At 42.9% G+C, this 24,066-nt stretch overlaps 1 protein-coding gene across 13 annotated transcripts in view; it reads right to left on the minus strand.

Annotated features, from left to right (window-relative positions):
- Positions 1–24,066, minus strand: part of CASK (calcium/calmodulin dependent serine protein kinase) — a 318,758-nt gene that overhangs the window by 101,649 nt on the left and 193,043 nt on the right. For all 13 annotated transcript variants that reach the window (XM_083172661.1, XM_083172652.1, XM_083172659.1 and 10 more), the window contains one exon: positions 23,933–24,013. In XM_083172661.1, the coding sequence (XP_083028787.1) occupies positions 23,933–24,013 (81 nt within the window). The remainder of the gene's footprint in view (positions 1–23,932; positions 24,014–24,066) is intronic.

Raw genomic sequence — 24,066 nt, forward strand, 5'->3', positions numbered from 1 at the left:
CTCTATTGATCATATTATATACCAGTGCTATTTTTGTTTTAATTTAAAGGCACTTGCCATAATATGATCAGTAGCGAGCTAGCACAATACAGCATTTTATGACCAGTAGGATAAATATCAGCCAAGGGCTCATGGAGTGCTGGAGAAAGGATACTATAGTAGAATTTTATAAATTGGTTGAAGTCGTTGGACTTGCTCCTTTTTTCAACCTCACAAAACTATTGGGAGTATTCAATCCAGGATGTCATCTGTCGGACAGTCGGAATCCCAGCCATTTTCACCAGTGCTGGACACTAACTCTGCAGTCAGAATTCAATGTTACAACTATCGAAACCTGGTTGCGGATTCGACAATCCACGTTAGTTTCCAACAAAACATTTTAGTCTTTAAAACAAGACGAAACTAACAGCCTTCAATGCTGTCGGAAACAGCAGAATTGAATAGGCGAGTGCTGAGATTTCCCCCTGTGATTGAATACCGGCCTATGTATGTTACCTTTGCACTCCATTAGACAGACAATATTTGGTTTCTGCACATTTATCTCCTATTCCTTTTACCACATTTATGTGATTTAATAGCACATGCAATTTCAAGCAGAACGGTCTATAAACTTGTTCAGACTTTTCCATCTCTTTATTGCAGCTTTAAGGCTAAAGGCATAGGGAGACAGCAAAGTTAACAAGCGCTCAAATGTAACTCAACGCTATTTCTTTTATTTGCGCACACCTGCCCATTTGTCAAACTTCAGTTTTATAATAGTGGAGGATATCAATGCTGTTTTTATTATGTTACTTTTAAATCTTTTCATTACTTTGAAGTGTGACTATAAAGTGCTATTTCTGTAAAACTTCAGCTGAAAAGTACAAAATGAGCGTCACTTAAAATATATAGATGATATTGTGTTTACTGCATCCCTGACTGCCCTGAACCCTTTTGCAGCTAGGAAAACGCTATGTGCTGACTGTGGAATAGTGAGATTGTGCAACTTTTTTTTAAATGAAATCTAAATTTCTGCTCCTGTGTACAATTAGGTACGCTGTGTGTCTAATTAGAAAATTAACGTGGAAAAGAATGTTCACTATCCATCGAATTTACCAATGCAAACTTCTGCTCGCTGGCATACACCATGCTACTGCTATACCAGTAGCTATGGGACGAACGTACAAAAATATGCTATAGATTTTACTATAGAATCTACGAGTATAATGGTCTACCATCACTTTCCCTCCTGACCGTCTCATTTAAAATGTAACAACCCTGACACAGTACAACAGCTTTCCATAACCAACTGGTAAGGAATGTGAGCAATATGACAGGCTGACATTACATACAGAGCAGACAAAGAAGTGGTAGACAACCTAAGCCTCACAGCCTGCAATGAGATACTAGGAATACTATATTCACTCCTTGCACCATGCAAGATTACAGAAGGTCTGCAGTCGACCGGTAGATCCTGATCTACGTAATGGCCACCTCTGGTTTAAAGGATATCTATGTATTCTAGTGGAATCGTGGAATCAAACGGACTGATTAAAAAACCCGTGCTTAATGAGTGAGTTTGGGAACCAGTGCATTAAAATAGGTACAGGGGGGATACAGACGATATCCTAGAGGTCAAAAGACCGACTTCAGCATCCCGATACAGAGAATCCCAACAGAAGCATTATAAAAAGGTACCTAACCCTCTTTGCAGCCTAACCCTTGCATCCTGCCATCTTACACTATCTCCCCAACCTAAGCCAACCCCCCCCCCTTTATAAGTGCTTAATCCTCCCTTCAGCCTAACCATGACCTTTACCCCTGCCCCACCACAGCCTAACCCCAAGTTACCCTCACTAGTGCCTAAACCTAACCCCCACCATCCCATCGCATGTTCACTAATCATGATTCTGGCTGTCTGCATTCCTGCATCAGCATCCTGATCCCTTTGATGTTCAGGTACCGGTTTTCTAAGAGCAGTCGGGATGCCGTCATCGCTATATTGAATGTCAGCATCCTGACATTGCTAGGAGGGGTCAGCAATCCTCCTACTATACTCTGCAAATCTGGTCTACAAAAATTCTGTAGATTTGGAGCAAATTTAAAAGTACCAGTAAAGTATTAGTGATAGCTATAACTAACCTTCGGAGGATATACAAATTATAATCTGAACAGTGCACGTGCAAACATAGGCTGCTGGAAAAGGATCCTTATGACCCATAGAAATTACCATGTACTAAATAAATGTGGTGAATTTAATAAAAAAAAAGACTACATTTTCAAAGGAAAACTGCAAATACATTAAAAAATAGACCCATAGATCTTTTATATTCAAAAACAGTCATTTATATTCTAACAGTATCTTTTTGTTCTTAAGATTGTAAAGAAACAAAACATAAAAGCATGTGACTAATGTCATACTATCTAATTAGTACTAGACAAAACCAGGCTCTTATATGTAAAAAGCCACAGGGCGTAGGGTGTAGAACAATAGGGATGACAGGCTGTCGCTATTTTTTATCAGTTCTGTTTCTATACTATCAAGAATAAAATATTTATTTCAAAGACTAAATATTTTATGTGTTGGATGTGGTGAAGCCTGGGTGATGGAGCCCAGTGGGTCTGGACAGTGAATGTATTACATTCTAATGTCTAAAAAAAAAATGGAAGCTTTGCTTTAATACATCTTTGCTTAGATTTTATTTATATGGATTTCTTTGAAAGAGTGGACACATGGAAGGTGTCATCACGTAGCTGTCCCCAAATTCGGAAACCACCAACAGGAACACTACATATGTACATGGACAGCCTGTATTTAGTCATTTAGGGCATAGATGACCGTGCTAATCACCAACCTTAAGCACACATTTATATTAAGCTTACAGAATAAATGGATTAATGTCCATATTTCCTACAAATATTTAGTGACCAAGGTGAAGGAGACATTGGCAGTGAGGTCCAGCAGATACATTTTCCAGCCATCGATATATACCATGCAGTGGTAAGAGGCAGAGCAGAGCTGCTGCACATGCCTAGATATATATATATATATATATATATATATATATATATATATATATATATATATATATATATATATATATATATATATATATATATATATATAGTCCAGGTATCTACACGTTGAGTGTAGAAAGGAGAGCACTCTCCAATCACAAATCAAATAATGTGAAATCCAATTGCGACGATATCAGTGAAATAAAGAGACATCATAGTCCAAAAAAGTAAAGGTGATATATTGTATGACAGCCCCGACGTTTCGGTCCAAATCATGGACCATTATCAAGGAGCATTGTCAACAGAGTATGCAGGTAGTCAGCGTAGAAGTAGTCTCTGCCAAGTAGGTCAGGACAAAGTCAGCTACCTGACTTTGTCCTGACCTACTTGGCAGAGACTACTTCTACGCTGACTACCTGCATACTCTGTTGACAATGCTCCTTGATAATGGTCCATGATTTGGACCGAAACGTCGGGGCTGTCATACAATATATCACCTTTACTTTTTTGGACTATGATGTCTCTTTATTTCACTGATATCGTCGCAATTGGATTTCACATTATTTGATTTGTGATTGGAGAGTGCTCTCCTTTCTACACTCAACGTGTAGATACCTGGACTATTTTTGAGTGCAAGCCTTTTGGCCTGTACTTTTGGTTGGGCACCCCACTGTTGTCTCCCTTGGGTGAGAGTGCGGTCATTTGCATGTGTATATATATATATATATATATATATATATATATATATATATATGTGTGTGTGTGGATCTGAGCCCTCAAACATCACAAAGGAGAGCAGCTGCCAGGAGGAAGAGACAGGAGCCTTACCATGAAGTGGGAGAATGTGAGTTTAGAAAGTGCAGAACTGGTTCTAGAACGTTTGATTTATTATAGGTTTAACCTTTTCCTGACAACTTATCTTATTTAAATGTATGAACCAGCCTATACTATAGACCATCTGTACTGATAAATATTAATGCTGTATTCCATACAGTATCCAGTGTATAAAAAGACAAATTTTCCGGGCGGTTACCCCTCCCCCCAGACTCCCATACTTACTCCAATGCACTGCAGAGTGGGAGATTTTGGATAACATTTGGAAACCCCCCTCTTAACATCCTGCGTTTGCCACTGACATCAAGTGCCAGATTGTATGTGAGCCTCCCAGAGAGCTGCATGGGAAATTGTGACAAGTGTATTTGGGCCTTTAGTCAAAATGTTGACGTGCTTTTAACTAGTGATAGATAAAATTGGAACAAAGTTTTAGTAAAGAAAAAACAACTTGAGTTTTTAAGCTTAGTAACCATGCAATACAGACAGAAGAATACTAGCCACACAACTGGAGTAGGCTGAGCTCAGAGTATAGTTTCTATTCCCCAAAAACAGTGACAGAGATTTCACAATGGTGCAGATGTTTCAGACTATACACCAGAGACCACTTGGCCTGTATGAAATGCTTCAGTTTTTTAGATGGATTGTAAGTCATAAAAATGAAATCATATCTGATGTACCAAATCACATCTCTTATGTAAATCACAAGAATACATTAATTGCAGTATTTTAGATATTTTTTAAAACTATTCATTAAACTAACAATTTAATGTCAATAAGATTTAAACTACAGTTCATTAAAATGCCACATAAACACCGTGCAAAGAATGCAAAAACCAAGAACAAGCACAAAACATAACTGAAGAGGATACCAATGGTTTACATAAAAAAAATATGTTAAGTGGGTATTGATTAAAATATGTCAATATGCAGTGCTATTAAAAGGCAAGCTTCAATGCCAAAAGGAAGATATTGAGCATGTATTCCTAAAGCTAATGGACTATATTGTCCCATGAGTTACAATGTTTCTACTGTATAGGACTTTCTTATTGATAAAGTTCAGTACGAGTGATGAGAAATTATTTGTGCTCACCTTACGGTAAAAAGATTTTACTTTTATACCTTTTTTAGTCAGTAGGTCTATCCATGTAAAAATGAAAAGAGATGTACGCAAACTCTGCAGATTGCATATGTGCAGTACACAAGGTGTTTTCAGATCTACAAAAAATCTGTACTGTGCATGTACAGATATCGGTCTGTGTCAGTGGTAGCCAACCCTAGCCCTCGAGAGCTACCAACAGTTCACATTTTCCAGACAACCTAGCTGCTGCACAGCTGCACTCATTAATCACTGACACATTTTAAAAGATACACAGATGGAGCTAATTAGCTCACTTGTGATTCTGTGAGGAGACCTGCAAAACATGCACTGTTGGTAGCTCTCGAGGACTAGGGTTGGCTACCCCAGGTCTGTGTTAACTGTCACATTGCCCTTAAATTCTCAGCCATTTGGGGGATGGAAAGTCAGCTTTCCATAGAAAGCAGAGGGCATGCAAAGGCCAATGGCTGCTTCCTCGAAAGCAGCTTGACTAGCCCGGCTGCAAGAAAAACACTGGCCATCCTGTAACCTGAGGAGTGATCCCATGCTGTGTCTTGGACATAGATCAAAGAAGCCATCAAAAGGAGTACATTTAAAGGATACCTCCTGTGGCATTATCATATTTTAGAACATCTGCAGTCAAGATACAGTGACTGTACGTCCATCTTTGAATAAGGCTAAGGGCCCCATACATCAGCAATTAATTGTGACAATTTTTAGATATGGAGATGATTGCCACAATTAATTTTAGATGTGTGGGCTCCCCCTTTTGGCAATCCCAATCAAAATCGCCAATCGATTGCTTAATCAGGTTTTTAAACATGCTTAATAATCTGGTATTATCTGCAGATCTTTTTTTAGATGTGTGGGCATTCCCAATTCGTCTTCTTCATCTATTTACATTATGAACAACTGAAATGACAATCGATTGGGGCAATTTCCAGATATGAAGATGCAATCTTTAGATGGAAAAATCTGCCGATCACTGAAATAAATCTGTAATGTGTGGGCAAAGTCAGATAGATTGTAAAATCCATTTATCTGGCCAAAATATCCCTATATCTGAAAATCCATAAATTGTGATTGCTGATGTATGGGGCCCATTATTAGAAAGAATAGAAGCAACTGTCAACTTTATGTAAACTATCTTTTTTTATGAAAAGCTGTTGAAACTATAAACATATACAGACTCATAGAGCATACACATTGGAAGGAAACATTTAAGACAGGCATGGCCAAACTATGGCCCTCCAGCTGTTGTAAAACTACATGTCCCATCATGCCTTGCCACAGTTTTGCTATTAGGAATGCTAAAACTATGGCAAGGCATGCTGGGATGTGTAGTTTCACAACAGCTGGAAGGTCATAGTTTGGACATGCCTGATTTAAGATGTCACAAGACAAGACAAATCCAAAACATAAATTATAATACTTTAACTTGTTCATATTGAAGATTTCAGAAGAAAGACTCACCCATCCCTCCCCCTATAGATCGTTACTATGCAAGCTAGCTTGGATACAGTGGTCAACATCTTAAGAACAATTGCAGTATTCAATGAGGCTGATTCGCCATGTTCTACGGCGAATGTGTGCTATTTTTGTGCTCTAAGGTGAATCTTTTTACGGAAAAAGTGATTCACCCTATTCAATGTGCACTATTCGCCAATGGCCAACAGTGAATGATTAACAATTCGCCATCTGATAGTCATCGCAATTCGCTGTGGTTTTTCAATGTGATTTGCCATGAGTGTATTCAATGATCAGATGGCGAATTGCTTTCTAAGTGATTTTCGCTGTGTGTCACAATGTAGCATCTTTTTATGGAGAACTGGAATGTGAACTTTTAAAATAAAGCTCCCCCAGCTCCCTGCGGCGTTTGCCGCAGGGGTTAAGAATCGCCGTCAGGGGCAGGGAGCCCCTGCGGCATTCAATAGGGCGACAGGGAGGGCTGGCAGCGAATGCTCCAGCCCTCCGGAAGACGGCGACCGTGCAGCGAATCCTAAACAGGATTCGCTGCACATGCCGAGCATTCTCATTGAATAATGCCCTATGTATGTACGGTGGAAACAAAATTAATTTTTAGTAGTTACATCAACCCTTTGAGTGCCAACATCTGTGAAAGATGTTCAAAATATCCGCTAAAAATACCAGCGTCTCTCACATTTGTTAGATAAATTGAAACAAAAAATGTTGTGTACCAATAGATTATATTTCCTACATAAGGTAAACATTACTGGTTATTATGATGAATAAAACTGTTTGCTTGGAAATTTGCACACCTATTTTGACAAATACACTTGGCACTCAGAGGGTTAAGGTGCCAATGCTTGCTGTAATTAGCCATTGAGTCATGGTGTAAATTCCCAAAATAGACTAAGTACTGCTGCCTGTACTCCCATCACAGAGTATTGATTGTCATGTAATGCACAAAAATATTACAATGAGGGGCAAATGTATAAAGCCTTAACAAGAGATAAGTGCAAGGGTGATAAAGAGAGATAAACGTCCAGCCAATCAGCTCCTTACTGACTTTTTTCAAACACAGCCTGTAACATGGCAGTAAGGAGGTGATTGGCTAGACGTTTATATCTCTTTATCACCCTTGCATTTATCTCTTGTTAAGGCTTAATACATCTGCCCCTGAGTATCATATAATACAATATACATCACAGAGATCACAACATAATGCAAAGAGCATGGTAGTGACCACCAGATAATGCAGATAACACCAGGCCACAAAAAGTAGTTCCTACCCTCCGGAATGAAGAAGTTAACCGTACTGTACTCCAGAAAGGAGACGCGGCATCAGTGTTTTGGATCTGGAAGACTCCAGGATCAGTGATGGAACACAAATATCAGCTTTTTCTAGACTGCATCGGATGCAGGTCCTATAAGCCAGGTAGGGCGGTCAGAAAGTGGTTTCCTATTGTAAGCGCTCTTAATTGCATCCCAAACTGGCATTCAAGTGGGGGAAAACACCTCTCCCTCAGACTGCCTGTCTGGAGTTTGATTAGCAGACAATGCTTTCACTGGGCAGCTATGGCAAGTCAAGCAAGTACACCGACTAACTGGCAGTACAGCATGGCAATAAGCACCATATAATAGTGTACATTGCATTGACCGCCAATTAAGACAGTATAGTAATTGCCATATAATGCAATAATCATTGTAGGGACCATTATATGGTCTTTGCATTATTTGAAGGTCACTGTGACGTTCTATGCATTTGAGGACAATCACAGATGGTCACTTCAATATCAGTGATTGCCCTTAAATGTAGAGAGTTCCACATTGACTGCCACAATTATTATTACATTTGATTTTTAAAGGCACAAGTGTCCTACAACGAGAAATGCATATTGCGCCAGATAAAGCAGAGAGCATTGTAAGGACCATCATATAATGAAAAATACATTTCAGTTACTGGTATACAATGCAGATAACATTGCAGTGAATGCCATATAATGTACAGCACATCACAATGACCACAATTCAATGGAACCCATAAGTGACTCACATATAAAACCGATATTACACCACCCATAGGTGAGCAGGATGCAGTGACCCTATCCCGACAGCCAAAATACCAACAAGCAGTCAAAATACTGACATGTTAAAAATGGCAACATTCATTAAACCGACATGGTCAAAATGCCGGCACAGTCAAAATGCTGAAATTTAAAATGTTGATTTAAAAAAGTCGACATGGTTTTTTGGGGTGTCCATTTGGACATGGACACTGTAAAAGTGTACCACGCTCTCACATGGCTTTCTGCGCTCCACTTCTATCGTGCAGAAACAACAAGTCTCATGGTGACTTTTTAACATTTAGAAATGTTGGTATTTCGACCACGCCGGCATAATGAATGTCAGCATTTTGAATGTGTCGATAGTTGAACTGTCGGACAATGGTTTACGGTATATTAACCATCGTTATTTTGACTGTAGGTAAATTGACTACATCCCAATGAGATGCCCCAAAGAGAGTAGGAAAGTGTAAGTTTCCTCTATATTTAGTTCCCTCTATATTTAGTTTGTGGGTTCTTAAAAGTACACTAACAGTCCTTTAAGATATCCTATAATAGACACTATAAGCATCATTGCTTTCGGGTCTTTGTAGCATTTACATTGCAAGGAAAAAATATCTAATCAATATTCATTAACTAGTAAGTACTACCTTAACTCAGACATGGGCTTCCTTTTAATGAAAAACTGCTGTTTAGTTTCATTTGTTTCCTTAATCATTTGTCATTAGTGAAGGGGGTTTCTGGCTAATAACCATTTACCTGACATTACGTTAAGTACGTTACTGTAGTACAAGCCATCTTATAAAGTTCAGCATTAGTAGCTACAACAATTAGCACATAAACCAACAATTAACCTTGTTAGGAGACCCACTACATGATAAATAAATGAAAAAAAAATAAAAAATCTTAGAGAGTTGCAAAAGAATGCATAGCCAGACTAGAATATGAAACATTATTTCAGATTCACCTTTGTAGTCAAGTTCCTAATTTCATTGTATGAGCCTCTGTGTTGCGGTAATGTACCAAGCAACCTATTAAGAATCCATTCTTTAGCAATTAAGTTATATGCACTTAACAATGTTTGTTTCCCAAAGGATGCAGAATCAATAGAAAGTATTGTTCGCTAGGGCGTTCTACATCCAGGCTGGCACAGTCTTCAGATGTTTCCTCTTCCTTTTTTTTTTCTTGTTTTAGAAAAAGAAAACACTCTAGAGCAGTGATGTGTAACCTTGACATTCCAGCTGTTGAACTACATGGCTAAATAGTAAAACTATAGCAGGGCATGCTGGGATGTGTAGTTCAGCAACAGCTGGAGTGTCATGGCTAACATCACTGCCCTAGAAAATCAGAATTTGTTTATGGCATAACTAGGCCAACATTTTTTTAGAAATAAAACAGGACAATTTTGGCCATATTTCAGCTAGTGCAGTAGTTTTTGCCTAGGTACTAAATCGTAATGGTGGTAATTACTGCGCCTGGGAAGGTAAATTGTATGTATATAGACGGAATGTGTCAATATTATTATATTCCAATCCCGCCCACACCTCCTGCTCTACAGACCAGAGCTCACCAGAACCTCCCCATGGCCTCTGGCGCACTAAGGATCCCAGCGGTATCAGACTTTGTGAGACGCCCTTTATCCACAGCATCTGACAGCCAGCCTGCTCTCCCAGCTGCTAGCATTCATCAGAACACAGGCACGCCAGCCAGAAGGCAGATGCCCCCGCTCTGAGAAGCATAGCTACTGTACGCTGACTACATAAAGATCAATTGCCTCCCGCCAGATCAAACAGCCCTTACAACATTAAGTGGGAGACAGACATTCAATAAAAGGTGCTGTAAGTATACCACGAGTATTAGACCAGCTAGACCAGTGTTTTTTAACCACTGTGCCGTGGCACACTAGTGTGCCTTGAGTTGTTCTCAAGTGTGCCCCCAGATCTAGAGATGCCCAAACCAATTTACAGCCACCACCAGTTCCACTGTTATTTACTTGTCTCTTCTTTTCATGTGAGGGCCAATGTATTTTATTTTTGTTACCTGTGGGGACCAGTGTGATTGTTTTTTATATGGGGGAAAATAGGTTGTTTTTTTCCTGTGGGGGCCAATGTGTTTTGCCCTGTGGGGAACTCATGGTGTGCCTTGGCAATTTTACAATCTTATTTAGCGTGCCGCAAGGTAAAAAGGTTGAAAATCACTGCGCTAGACAAAGCGAGCTGTTAAACTCCACCTAAAATCCTTCTGTGTTGCTCTTGATTCACTGTTTTTTTTCGGTGAACAGGGCTGTTTTTTTTGGCGAAACAGCGATTTTTTTCTCTGAAAATGATATTCGACGTATTCAATGATCACTGTTTGCCGAAAGCAAACAGTGAATGCTGGCCAATTCACTGTTTCATGGTCGCTGCTAGTCGCTGTTGTATTTCTATGGGTTTTTTTTTTGCATATTTTGCCAAAAGTGTATTCAATGCCAAAATGGAGAACTGTGTTCACTGGTGTTTTTGTTGAAGTTATCCGTTCCCGCTCATTAGATATGAACGGAGCAGGACCAGCTCATAATTGTGTGCTGCAGCCCTCTGTCCCTCTGCAGCGGCCGCCCTGTCCCCCTCCGGGCTGTCTAATACGCCGGGAGTCCGCCATCCTGCCTGCTGCTGCTGCTGTGTAGCCGTATTGGGCTATTTTCACCATATCACCATCAGGGACAGCGAGCCCCTGAGGAATTGAATACAGTGGCTGGCGGGGCAGGCGTGAATCTAAAGGACTTGAGAAGCACGGCGAGCGCAGGCGAAAGTATGACCTTATACGCTGCTTCTGCACTCGCCGGAGCATTGAATACTTGCCTAAGAGTGGATTCTATACATTAAACGGAATTCTGGGGCAGATGTATGAAGGGTCGTTATGGGGGAGAAGGGGTATCAGCGCACGTTATGTGCACTGATACCGCTTCTCCCCCATGTATGAAGGAGCCGAGATGCGGTAATGGACAGGGGCGCTATGCTCCCCTGTCCATATCGGCGCTGCTATCAAAATGATAGCAGGCCGAATGTATGAACGGTCAGCATTGCTGACCGTTCCGCGCGAAGCCTGCTTTGGCTTCGCCAGCATCAGGCTGGCGAAGCCCTATCTAAACAGCAGGGACAGCGCTGTCCCTGCTGTTAGGTCTGGGCTGCGCTGGGGATCTCGCGTGAACAGCGAGATCCCGCGCATGCCCAGTGCGGCCGGCCGGGGGACAGGAGATAGCGCATCGCCGGAGGGGGGAGTTAACGCTCCCCCGCTTCGGCAGACAAGATGTTAATACATCTTGTCGATGTCCCTTCCTGCTTCGCCTCGCTATTGAGGCGAAGCAGGAAGTATCATAGCGGCGCTTATCGCGCCGCTATGATACATCTGCCCCTCTGTACTCTAATAAAACCAGGACTATAATAAAATTTCCTGTGTGAATTACACCCTGAAGGACACATACCTCCCTTTAGATAGCTGTGCATCTGGTTACTTATCTCATGGACTGAGCCAATTAATTGATTTTATTACACTTTATATTATTTTTTACATTCAATTTTTTCTTTTCATGCATTATACAATTATATTATGCTGCGTTCTCATTGCCGCCCCTGCAAAATCCCGGGTTTTTGTTGCCGGGTTTTTGGCGGGGCACAGAGAATGGATACTTTTCTACCCCGTTCATACAGCACCTTAAACCCGGGAAATTCCCGTGTATGACGCGTTCACACTGCTTCCCCTGGTCTGCCCTGCCAACAAGTGTGTGAATATAAAAGCAGCTTTGATTGGCTGTTGAAAAAGTTGCTGTGATTGGCTGTTTTAGAAAGCAGCTGTTATTGGCTGGCTGAGGATGATGTCATATAAAGTGTCCTGTTTTTTCCAAGTACACTGCATTGCTGGAATCATGGCTGATGAGATGCTTTTGTTTTGCACCATTTTGCTGTTTCATGCAGCAAATGAGAGCTTGCTGCAGCTGCTTACATTGTGCTACCTTGCACAATGTACCTTGAAGAGGAGGAGAGCGCAATTTCTTGCTGAGAGAGACAGTGCTCAACTTCATTATGTGCGAAGGAGAAGAGCTTTCATCACCTCCAGCGTTACCTCCATATTGAGGTTCAGCACATCCAGTACCCTCCAGTGCGACATCTCTGCTCTCCTCGACGTCACATGTCACCTGATCACATCCCCCAATGAGCTTGTTTTTTTCCAACATGTTTGAAAAACCCGTGTCTGCGCTGTTCAGACTGAAGTACACCCGTGTTTTACCCAGGAAAAACCCTGCAAAAAACCTGTGTGTAATTCCCGGGGCATAACACCTGGGAATTTCACAAGGACGCGTTCACACTGAGACGCGACACGGGAAATTACCGCTCGCCCTACCAAATACCCGGGTTTTTTAGGCAATGAGAACGTGGTATTAGTGATTGATATACTGTAATGCGGGGTACACACCAGGACGGCATCGTGAGCAGGTCATCAGTGTCTTGTCCGACCCGCTCACGATGACACTGAGCGTAGGACCCGCCCACGATGTGCACCGTGTGTATGGTCGTGTCCATATCCTACCTGCTGCAGGTAGGATCTGATTAACGACCGACCCGCGCAGCCGATCGGAATCGGATCACAAAAGGAAAGAAAAGGGTCCAATCACCACACAATCTACATCCAATCGGTCAGAATTGGATCTAGAATGAGGTGATTGGACCCTTGTCGTCCTGGTGTGTACCCAGCATAAGTGCTTGCATATTTTATTGAAAGTTATGAGTAACTTTGATACTGTTAACATAATAAATGACTGTTATACTTTGAAGGATCACATACTATTTTATTCGTGAGAACAAGCAATTTCCTTTAATTGGAATATAATATTATTGACACATTCCATCTATATACTGTACATACTATTTACCTTCCCAGGCGCAGTAATTACCACCACATTTTTCTTTATCTATGTAGGGATTTCTTTGAGAAAACCCACTAATTACTTGCAGCAGGAAGTACATTTGTTTTCTAAAAAATAATTCACATTTTTGGTCTTATTAGTTACATAAAGCACCAGGAGTGCTAGTGTTTAAAGGCACTACAAAATGTAGTTGTTTGTTTTTTTAGGTGCAAAATCGGCATTTACATTTGGATTCGCCCTATTCAATTGTCATAAAAGATGACGAAGAGTGCAGATTTTTTGCCTAGGTGGAATACCTCTTTTGCTCTCCTATAAATGCTATGAAACACTTAAGAACATAACTGTAAAGTGGCTTAAAACCCTCAGGAAAGATTTTTCATTTTAAGTATAGCACAAAGTACGGATTCTTACCCGTTAATACGCTTTCCTCTACTCCACCATGGCAGCTGCACTATGGGTTCTTCCCCTCATTAGGTAGTTCTGGAAAGGAAAAAAAGACACAACACTGCCCCTATATAAGGACCGCCCCTACAGAGGCTCAGTGTCTTGATTATCAGCGAATATGTACTCAATAACTTAAATTAACATCTTATATTGCATCATATATCCCAAGGGAGGGAATAATGCTGCCATGGTGGAGTAGAGGAAAGCGTATTAACGGGTAAGAATCCGTACTTTCCTCTACCTCCCCATGGCAGCTGCACTATGGGTGATACCATAGCAGTGTAAAAGAATAATTTTGGGTGGGGCCGAATGAGAGAATAATACCTGATGCTGAAGTAGGTTATAGTCACCTACAGGCAGGTCCCCTAACTTTTCTCCTTCTATTTGGGAGTTTTTTTTTTTTTTTTTTTTTGTCCTTATATTACTGCGCTCAGTATCTTCCTGCCTAGTTTTGCGTCACTGGAGGCCTCGATATCCAAACTGTAATGTTTAGCAAATGTGTGGGCTGATGCCCAGCATGCCGCTTTACAAAGTTCTTCTAGGGAAGCTGCTCCCTTCCTGGCCCAGGAAGATCCTATGGCTCTGGTGGAGTGAGCTTTTAAACTTTGTGGCACTTCCTTGTTGTTTAGTCTGTAAGCTTCCCCTATACATGTCCTGATCCATCTGGCGATGGTAGTTTTTGAGGCTCCAAGCCCCTTATTCTTGCCCTCCGTTACTACGAAGAGCCTTTTTGTTCTCCTCCAGCTCTTAACCCTTTGCAGGTAAATGGTTAGTGCCCTTTTCACATCTAGCTTGTGAAGCCTCCTTTCTTTCTCATTAGTTGGTTTTGCGCAGAAAGATGGTAGTACTATTTCTTGGTTGATGTGGAACGATGAGACTACCTTGGGCAGGAAGTGAGGGTTCGTCCTTAGGACTACTTTGTTCTCAAAAAAGTTCAGGAATGGCTCTTCTGCCCAGAGGGCCTGCAACTCCGATACCCTTCTTGTGGATGTTACCGCCACCAGAAATGCTACTTTGGTCGTTAGCCACTTCACCGGTACCTCTTCTAAAGGCTCGAAGGGGCTCTCGGTTAACGTATTTAGCACTAAATTGAGATCCCATGGTGTGGTTGGGCTACGGAATTCTGGCCTTATCCTCTTGGATGCCTGTATGAACCTTTGTACATACTTGTCTTCTGCGATTCTCCTGTCTAGAATGGCGCCTAGCGCAGACACCTGGACTTTTAATGTACTAACTGATAACTTCTTATCCAGTCCCGACTGGAGAAAGTCAAGTACTGTTGGTATGGCCCTATGGTCTTTCTTCTGGGTTATACAGAACTGTGTGTATGTCTTCCAGATTCTATAGTATGTGCCTGATGTTGAGCTCTTCCTGGCTTTTAGCAAGGTCTTCACTACTTTAGAGGAGAAGCCCCTGTTTACCAGGGTTCTGGTTTCAGCAACCATGCCGCTAGGTTCCAGTCTCTGGGCTGATGTTGCGCATATCTTCCCTGCCATAGCAGGTCTTCTTGGTCCGGAAGTTTCCATGGCCCTGCTACCGCCATCCTGACTAGTTTCTGAAACCAGGCTCTCCTTGGCCATGTGGGCACAATGGTTATTACTGTTGCCTTTTCCTTTTGTATTTTGTTCAGTATCCTTGATATAACCGGGAAGGGTGGAAACACATACATCAGGCCTTGTCCCCACTGACACGTCAGTGCGTCCGTGTCCCAGGACCCTACTTCCCAGTGTCTGGATATGAACTTCTCCACTTTCCTGTTGCTTCTGGTTGCCATGAGATCTATCCTTGGATAGCCCCATCTCTGAGCTATCTTTTCGAATACCCCTTGGGATAGTTCCCACTCCCCTGGGTTTATCTGCTTTCTGCTTAGGGCATCTGCTTGCTGGTTTTCTCTTCCTGCTATAAATACTGCCACGAGGCTGCTCGTCCAGGTTTCCGCCCAGTTCAGCACCATCGCTGCTGCTGTCATCATTGCCCTGCTCTTCGTACCTCCCTGCTTGTTGAGGTATGCTACTACTACTGCGTTGTCTGTTCTGATTATCACGTCTCTGCGATATAGCTGGGATTGGAAACACTGACACGCCTCCCTCACTGCGTTCATCTCCCTGATGTTCGAGTGGAGAGCTCCTTCTTGCCTTGACCACTGTCCTTGGGCTGTTGCCCCCTCGCATACTGCCCCCCATCCTGCCATGCTGGCATCGGTTGTTATTAGCACCTGTTCTCCTGTGGTGAAGGACTTGCCTTGCCCCAGTCTTCCTCTTGACCCCCACCAGAGTAGGTCTTGCTTGGCACCTCTTGACAGTATGATCCTTTGTGTGGTCCTCTTGCTGTCTCCGTTCCACTGAGACAGAAAGCAGTTTTGTATGCCTCTTGTGTGGAACCTTGCCCAGTTTACAGCATCTGAGGCCGCCGACATTAGGCCCAGTAGCCTTAAGCAGTCTGCTGAGCTGACTGTTCTTCTTGCTAGGAAGTAGCCTATTTCCTGCTTTATCTTGGTTATTCTTTCCTGCGTCAACATAGCCTTCATTGCTCTTGAGTCTATGACAACCCCCAGATATTTCACCGTTGTCGCGGGCTGAAGCTGGCTTTTGTCCAGATTTATGATCCAGCCATGTTCTTGTAGAAATTGCATTACTCTGTGAGTGTGGCTTATTGCTTGATCCTCTGATCGAGCCATTACTAAGAGGTCGTCCAAGTACGCCCATACTGTGATGCCTTCTTCTCTTAGCTTTGCTACCAGCACCACCAGGATCTTGGTGAATGTCCTTGGGGATGTTGACAGGCCGAATGGCAGAGCTGTGAACTGGTAGGTTACGCCTGATATGCGGAATCTTAAGAATTTTTGGTGTTCTGAGTAGACGGGTATGTGAAGGTAGGCATCCCTGAGGTCTATTGTGGCCAAGAATGCGTTTTTCTTTATATCCGGGAGTATCGACCTGAGAGACTCCATCTTGAATTTTCTTGCTACCACGTACGCATTCAGCCTTCTCAGATCTAGAATGGTCCTGAATCCTCCCGATTGTTTCTTGACCACAAAAAACCTTGATTGCCAGCCCGTCATCTCTTGTCCCTTTGGGACCTCCACCACCACTCCTTGTGCTATCATGTTTTTTAGGCTCTGCTCCAGCGCCCGCCTTTCTTCCCTGTCTTTTGGTATGGGTGATTCTTCTAGCCATACTCCAGGGTCTTGTAACAATTCTATTTTGTATCCTGATGATACTGCTTCCATCACCCACTTGTCTTTGGTAGACTGGGCCCAGACTGAGTGGAATTTTTTTAGTCTGCCCCCTACCTTCTGCTTGGCGTCATTGGGTTTGTCTGTATCCAAACCGTCCATCTCTGCCCCTTTGGCCACGAAAGGAGCTCCGCCCGCTGGACCAGGGTCTCCTGTACCCTCTGCCCGGCCTGTATTGTCTTGCCTCCTTGAAGTCTTGGAGCTGGGGTCTTTGCGATCTGTTTGGGGGTTTCTTAAACCCTCTGTCTTGAGGAAGCCATGTAGATTTTCCTCCTGTCGTCTTTGATATGATGTCGTCCAAGTCTTTGCCGAATAGGTAATCCCCTTGAAACGGGAGTGAAACCAGTTTATTTTTGGACTGGGCGTCCGCCGACCATGACTTGAGCCATAGAGCTCTCCTGGTTACTGCAGCATTTGCGTTTGACCTAGCTGCCAGTCTGACCGCGTCCAGTGACGCGTCACATATAAACTCGACGGCGATTTGAACATTCTGTATTATTTTAAGGAGTTCTGACCTCTTCACTCCATCCAATAAGTCAGACTCTAAGTCCTGACACCAGGATCTCAGTACTCTTGAGGTCACTGCTATCGCCGAAGATGATTTAATGGAGGCCCCTGACGTAATGTGCTGCTTACGCAGGCTCATCTCCATCTTCCTTTCCATTGCGTCTTTAAACGCATTGGCGTCTTCAAGTGGTAGGGTAGTTTTCCTTGCCAGTCTGGCAATGGCTGAATCTACTTTGGGAGCCGTTTCCCATTTCTTCACTTGCTCCGAATCAAATGGGTACATTTTGTTAACCCTAATCGGTACCGCTATCTTCTTATCTGGATTATTCCATTCCTCCTCCACTATGTCTTGTAGTGGTTTGGATAGTGGAAAAGACTTGGGCTTTCTCTTTTTATCCTTAAAGAGAAGGTCTTGTAACCTCCCTTCCTCTTGTGGGTCCTCAATACTGAGTGACTTGTTTATTAGGGTAAGTAAGTTGTTAAGGAGATCTGGATTAAAATCCGGCTCCGCTTTCTCCTGTGTCACCTCCCCTTCTTCCACTTCCTCCTGTGGATCAGCGGCGGGCCCTTCCCCTGGGTCAGAGTCCTCGGAAGGTGGTTCCCTGGGTCTTTTGTGCGACCCCTTCTTCAGATCTTCCTTTGTCACAAAGGTGTCTGCTAAGGAGGTTTTTAACATGGCTACTAGATCCGCCATCTGTTCTGGCCTCATTATGGGTGCTTTCTTGCAGCTATCACACACCATGCCCTTGCATTTCTCCGGCAGGGCCGTATCACACACCGAGCACTTGGATGTATGTAATTTTTTATGCTTCTGTTTACACTCCAATTTATCCTTGCTTGATTCTGACCTGTAACACATAATCTCTACTTAATGGCTGTCCTTCCCACATGCATTCCTTTCATTTTCCTTTAGGCTTACCCCGATTTTCCTTGCTGCTTTTTATCCTCCTCCATAACTGCAATCACTGTAGCACAAAATAAGGTAATCAGAATATGCCTGATAGCATTGCATTATAGTGCTCCGTTAGCAAGCTAACCTTGGAGCCTTTACCCGGTGTCAGTCTGGCTTGGTGAGTATCGTCAGCGTTTTTTAGCTGCCTGCGGCGCCATTTTAAGCCCTGGCGTTGCTTGTCATAGAGACGCGCCCTGCGCCTCCTGGTGATGTCACATTCCCCATAATACCGCCGCATGCGCCCGCGCGTCCTCATGCACTATTGACGCCAGACGCCGCGTCTGACGTCGCCCCCGGCGTTTCCTGTACCCGTGCTCCATGTGGGGGAGAGACGCTGCGCAGCATGGCGCGCGAGCCCCGCTGTCACTCTCCTGTGTTCCGGACGTGCGGCAGGTAATTTTTCCGGGGAGTCACCTCATAACCCCCAGCCACATTCAGCGGAGGGGGGTTCACCAGACAGGGGTCCCAACTACACTGGGTAGCGGGTAGCCTTCTTTGCCTAAACCCCAACTGCACTAGGCAGCGGGGAAGGTAGCAGCATTGTGGGGTAAGCCTCCTCTACCTGGAAAGGAAAAAAAGACACTGAGCCTCTGTAGGGGCGGTCCTTATATAGGGGCAGTGTTGTGTCTTTTTTTCCTTTCCAGAACTACCTAATGAGGGGAAGAACCCATAGTGCAGCTGCCATGGGGAGGTAGAGGAAATGATTTATCCAATTTCTTTTAATGCGTATTCATGTTTTAGTAGTGTAAAACAAAGTTTAAATAAGGCTGCTGTATTTAGTGACACTTTTAATTTATAACGAATTTACAGTGTGCTTTACACCAAATTAAATATTATGCATTTTTTTGTTGTTATTACTATAGAAAAAGCTTTAGCAGTGTTATTTCTATTTATGCATTAAATAGAAACACAGGGCATATTCAATCTATGCCGATATTTCCCACAGGGGGAAATATCGCCTATTCAATGCCGCTGTTTCTCACCGCATAGAAAATAGACTAAACTGTTTTGTCGTAACGGCTGTGGATTGTTGAATCCATGGATATTTTTATCCACAGATTGTTGAACCCATGGATGTTTTTATCCACAGACTTTCCAACAGTCGGAATATTGAATACAGACTGTCTAGTTACTGTTGGAAGATGGCGAAAATGGACGGGATTCTGACTGTTGGGACATTCCCACATTCAGAATCCCAGATTGAATACCCCCATAGAATGTGATGGCAGATAACCATTTGTTAGTGGAAGTGGAGCCATGAGAGGGGACAATAATGGTTAGAGATTTATAAGGACAGCCAGGAAGGGGCAATAACTTGCAAACCAAGGAGTGAAAGATCTGCAGGATGAGAGGGTAGTCCACAAAAACAGGAGAGGTCAAGGCAGAGAGTAGTGGCCCTTAGATTTGCAAGCAAGGAAGTCCAGAATCAAGGGTAGGTTTTACAAAAGGGAGGCAATCGAATGCTTCAAAATCAGAGGGGACAGTGCCTGATGAGAGGGAATGATTGAGGAGGTGGGCAAGATTGGAAGAGGCAGAACAAAGGTAGCAGGAGAAAAAAAGGTCAGACGGGGAGGTGTGGGGTGTGTTTTTTTTTGGTGGATGAAGGTCATGACTTTTTCATCAAATAAAAGGAGAAAAAAGTCAGAGCTGTTAAAAAAGGATGGTGAGTGGTGGTCAGGGGACGGAGGGGCCTGGATGGGGATAGGTGGTCAGAGAAAGAAGGGGCCAGGTTGGTGGGATGTAATGTCCTGATGTATGGAGTCAAATTTGAATGTGAAGTAGGTGGCAAAGTCAAGGGCAAAGAGTGAGGAGGGAGTTGCAGTGACAAAAAACCCTCAGGGGGTTTGAAGACTGGGAGGAGATGAGGTTCTAGAAATATGACTGTTTACAGAGGAAGCCACTGTATGATGAGAGCATACAATTTGAAATGATGTCCACATTCAAGCACTATTGGCTCCACGGTCGCTTTTTAGTATGTGAACATATTTGCCAGGGTTGGGGGTGTTGACCTGTGAGGAGAAATCGTAGTTGCTGAAGCAACACAGAGAAGAGCAGAAGGGAGGGATTGTAAAAAAAAAAGGTACTTATGTATTATCTGGGCTCCCATGTTAAATGAACCCCATTTTGTCATACCCCTACTATCCAAATACGCATGGAGATGATTTTATATAGTGTGGCGAGCGCAGCGAGCCACCGTGCCCGAAGCGTGGCGAGCGCAGCGAGGGGACGCATTCTCATAAGAAAAACGGGAGCCCAGATATTACATAAGTACCAAAAAAAACTCTCTTGAGGGGAGAGAGAAAACGGAAGTTAATCTAAAAGGGAGTCAATAGCCTCATTGCTACACTTTGTGATGGTAGCCTTAGAAGTCAGAGGTGGAGAGGGATCAGTTAAAATAGAGCAGGAGATTGTCAGAGAGATGTAGTAATCAGAAGTTCTAGTAATCAGAAATATCACAACAGTGATTGAAGACTAGATAAAGTTAGTGCCCACTCTTATAAGAGGGTGAGGTGGTCCATTCAGGGCCCGCTCTACCATTAGGCAGCTGCCTAGGGCGTTGGGATCTGGGGGGCGCCACCAAGTCTGCCTTCCAAAAAATCATGGATGTCTATGAGGATCCTTGTTGTACTTAATGTAGGTGGCTGTTGTAGAACCTCTAAGACTGGGGTAGCCAACCCTAGTCCTCGAGAGCTACCAACAGTGCATGTTTTGCAGGTCTCCTCACAGAATCACAAGTGAGCTAATTAGCTCCATCTGTGGATCTTTTAAAATGTGTCAGTGATTAATGAGTGCAGCTGTGCAGCAGCTAGGTTGTCTGGAAAATGTGAACTGTTGGTAGCTCTCGAGGGCTAGGGTTGGCTACCACTGCTCACCTCACCTCCATATTTTCCATTGAGGCATACTTCCCTACTTTGCTGCCCCCTCCTCCTTGTACACTGTTGTGGGTGGCAAAGGGAGGCCAACAGGGAAAGCAGGATACTTGCCCACCTTTAGGAGGACCACCTGATTTTTGGGAACCTACCTGCCAATCTGGAATGTTAGGCAAGTATGCCTTAAGGGGTTAGAAAGTGGGTATTGGTGGCAGTATAGGGGGGCGGTAGGTTAAAGTTTTGCCTAGGGTTCTAAGAAGCCTTACACCAGCCCTGGGTCCATTGGGAAAGACTATGCGATAAGGCGGTTTAGAGGTAGAATATTTTGTAGGGATATTGGTTGGGATGTTTAAGTAACCTAAGTTAATGCCGGGAATGTCTGAAGAGAGGAAGCCAGGAAGAAAAGTTGTAAAGGAATTTATAGTAAATGCAAGGGGAACAGTAAATTACACCAAATTAAAACCATCTATACAGTATGTGACCAGGGTGTGCCTCACAGAGAAGGACAGGCAATGCTAGATATATAAAGATATAGAAGTGTGCATGAATTCTCATCAGTGGTCCTACATGACACATACAGTACAATTTAAACAATAAAAGCAATGGTTTTATTAGAATACAATCAAAATTATGTTATTTTTTATCAAGTTTATAAGTAATTCTTCAAAGTTGTAACATCCACGTTCATATGTAACGTGAAAAAAAGATACTGAAAAACTCAACGCGTTTCGTCCGTTAGGCCTTCATCAGGGGTAATGTGTGGTCTTCAGTGGGATGTTACTATTGAGAAGCCCAGGAGCCCTGACCATGGACGGGCTCCTGTGCCCTGCCCGGGGGGTTCGCCTGACAGCAAGTGATCCGTGGGAGCAGGGCTGGGGTTACTGTTACGGGTTAAGTTGCGGGTGAAGTTCATGGAGTTGATGGAAGGCACATGGGTGTTTTCAGCCTCAGGTGGTTTTGCAGATCCAGCAGCTAATCATTAGAAGTGACCAGGTTTGCAGAACCACTTTTAACTAGATGACTTGTGGAGAGAATCCCCCCAGCCTCGGAGATAAAAGGTACAACCCCGATTTTCCGGAAACCGATGGTCCGGAACCTCTTTTAATCCGGACACATCGGGTGCCAGGGGGAAGGTAGGATTTAATGTGTTTTAACTGTAGAATAAATTGTAGGAGGGCTTTGGACGGCAGCAGAAGCAGCAGAAGGGCTTAGAAGGGAAGTGGGAGTGTATTGGAGTGCGGAAGGGGATACTCACGCTGCGGGGAGGGGCGGCGCCGCGCTGATGAGGTGAGCCTGAGATATGCTATGGATACTTGTTAGCATGATACAAGCTGCCGGGGGTTGGGGAAGGGGGAATCAAGCTGCGGGGGGCTCCCTGACTTCAGGGTACAACACCGAAAATCCGGCAAAATCTGTAATCCGGCTCAGTGCTGGAACCGATTATGCCGGAAAATTGGTGTTGTACCTGTATATGTTCATCATTCTAAAGCATTTAAATTACAGGGTCAGCAACACGAGAATCACATTTTACTTTACTGCTGAATTCTGCAAGCATGCACATTTCCACAGAATTTGTATACTGCATTTTTACACTATTGTTATCATAGTGCCAATATATTATGTTGAGCTTTATGTTTTACAAAATAGAAATTAACAAGTCAGAAAGAGACAAGGGTATGGTATATTAAGTACACAATGTATAGCTCAAACTAAAAACCTCATCATGTAGACAATGGAATAAGGCCGACAACATGAAAAGATAGACCCGAGTATTTCATGCTTGTTTGGGGGTCAATGCAGACACCTCAGCACCAGAACCCCCAATTAGTGTTGCTTGCAATGCTTTGGGACAGGAGTCGTGCTCCGCTACCATCAACACATTTTACCATTCCCAATTGGAGTCCTGGTCAGGTGGATGGTCTATCATCCATCCTTATGCAGGCTGTAACTAAGATTGTAAGCAGGGCTATTATGCATGCTCAACCTTTTTTAATCCCTCACTAAGCACTATTACACAGATCCTGAAACACCAATGTGATAGCTTGTACAGTATCTCAATTTCTTAAAAGTTTGCAATGTCTGGTAACCTACATTTTCTATATATTTGGCTATTTGCAAGATAGGCTTGCTGGACCTCCAATCTACACAGCTGTGATTGATGGCTTAAGAACCAAGTCAGTTGAGATGTAACCCCCCCCCCCCAAATAAAAAACACAAAAAACAATGTTGCCTATAGATACTGTACCAAATAAATTGTCATTTTCAATCAAATCAAAGCAGTTGTTATTAAATCCCCACTTCTATATTCAATTGTCATGCAACCTAGTCACATACAGTCTAGTCTAATCAGAATCACAATGTTTAGTGTTAAAGTACTTTAAAAAAAAAATAATCTTAAAGCAAAATAAATTTATGATAAAACATTTGTAATAAAAGTATGAATATAAAACATTTTATTTGAAGCTTTAATGTGATTGTTAAAGCTTCAATGCTATTGTTAAACTACAGGCTCATGTGTTTGAATTTACATATCATGTAATAATTTCCATATTTTCAAAGGACTTGCTTACCATGAAATGAGGTTGTGTTAGAATACGCTTCAGCTCCTTTGCATCATTATTTTCAGGGTAACATGATATTTCTTCCAAAACCTACAACGAGTAGCAGGACAAAGGTTAGAAAAGTTACTGATTATGGAGAGCGG

Source organism: Crinia signifera, chromosome 2, assembly GCF_055691185.1.
Source record: "Crinia signifera chromosome 2, ASM5569118v1, whole genome shotgun sequence".
NCBI lineage: Eukaryota > Metazoa > Chordata > Amphibia > Anura > Myobatrachidae > Crinia > Crinia signifera.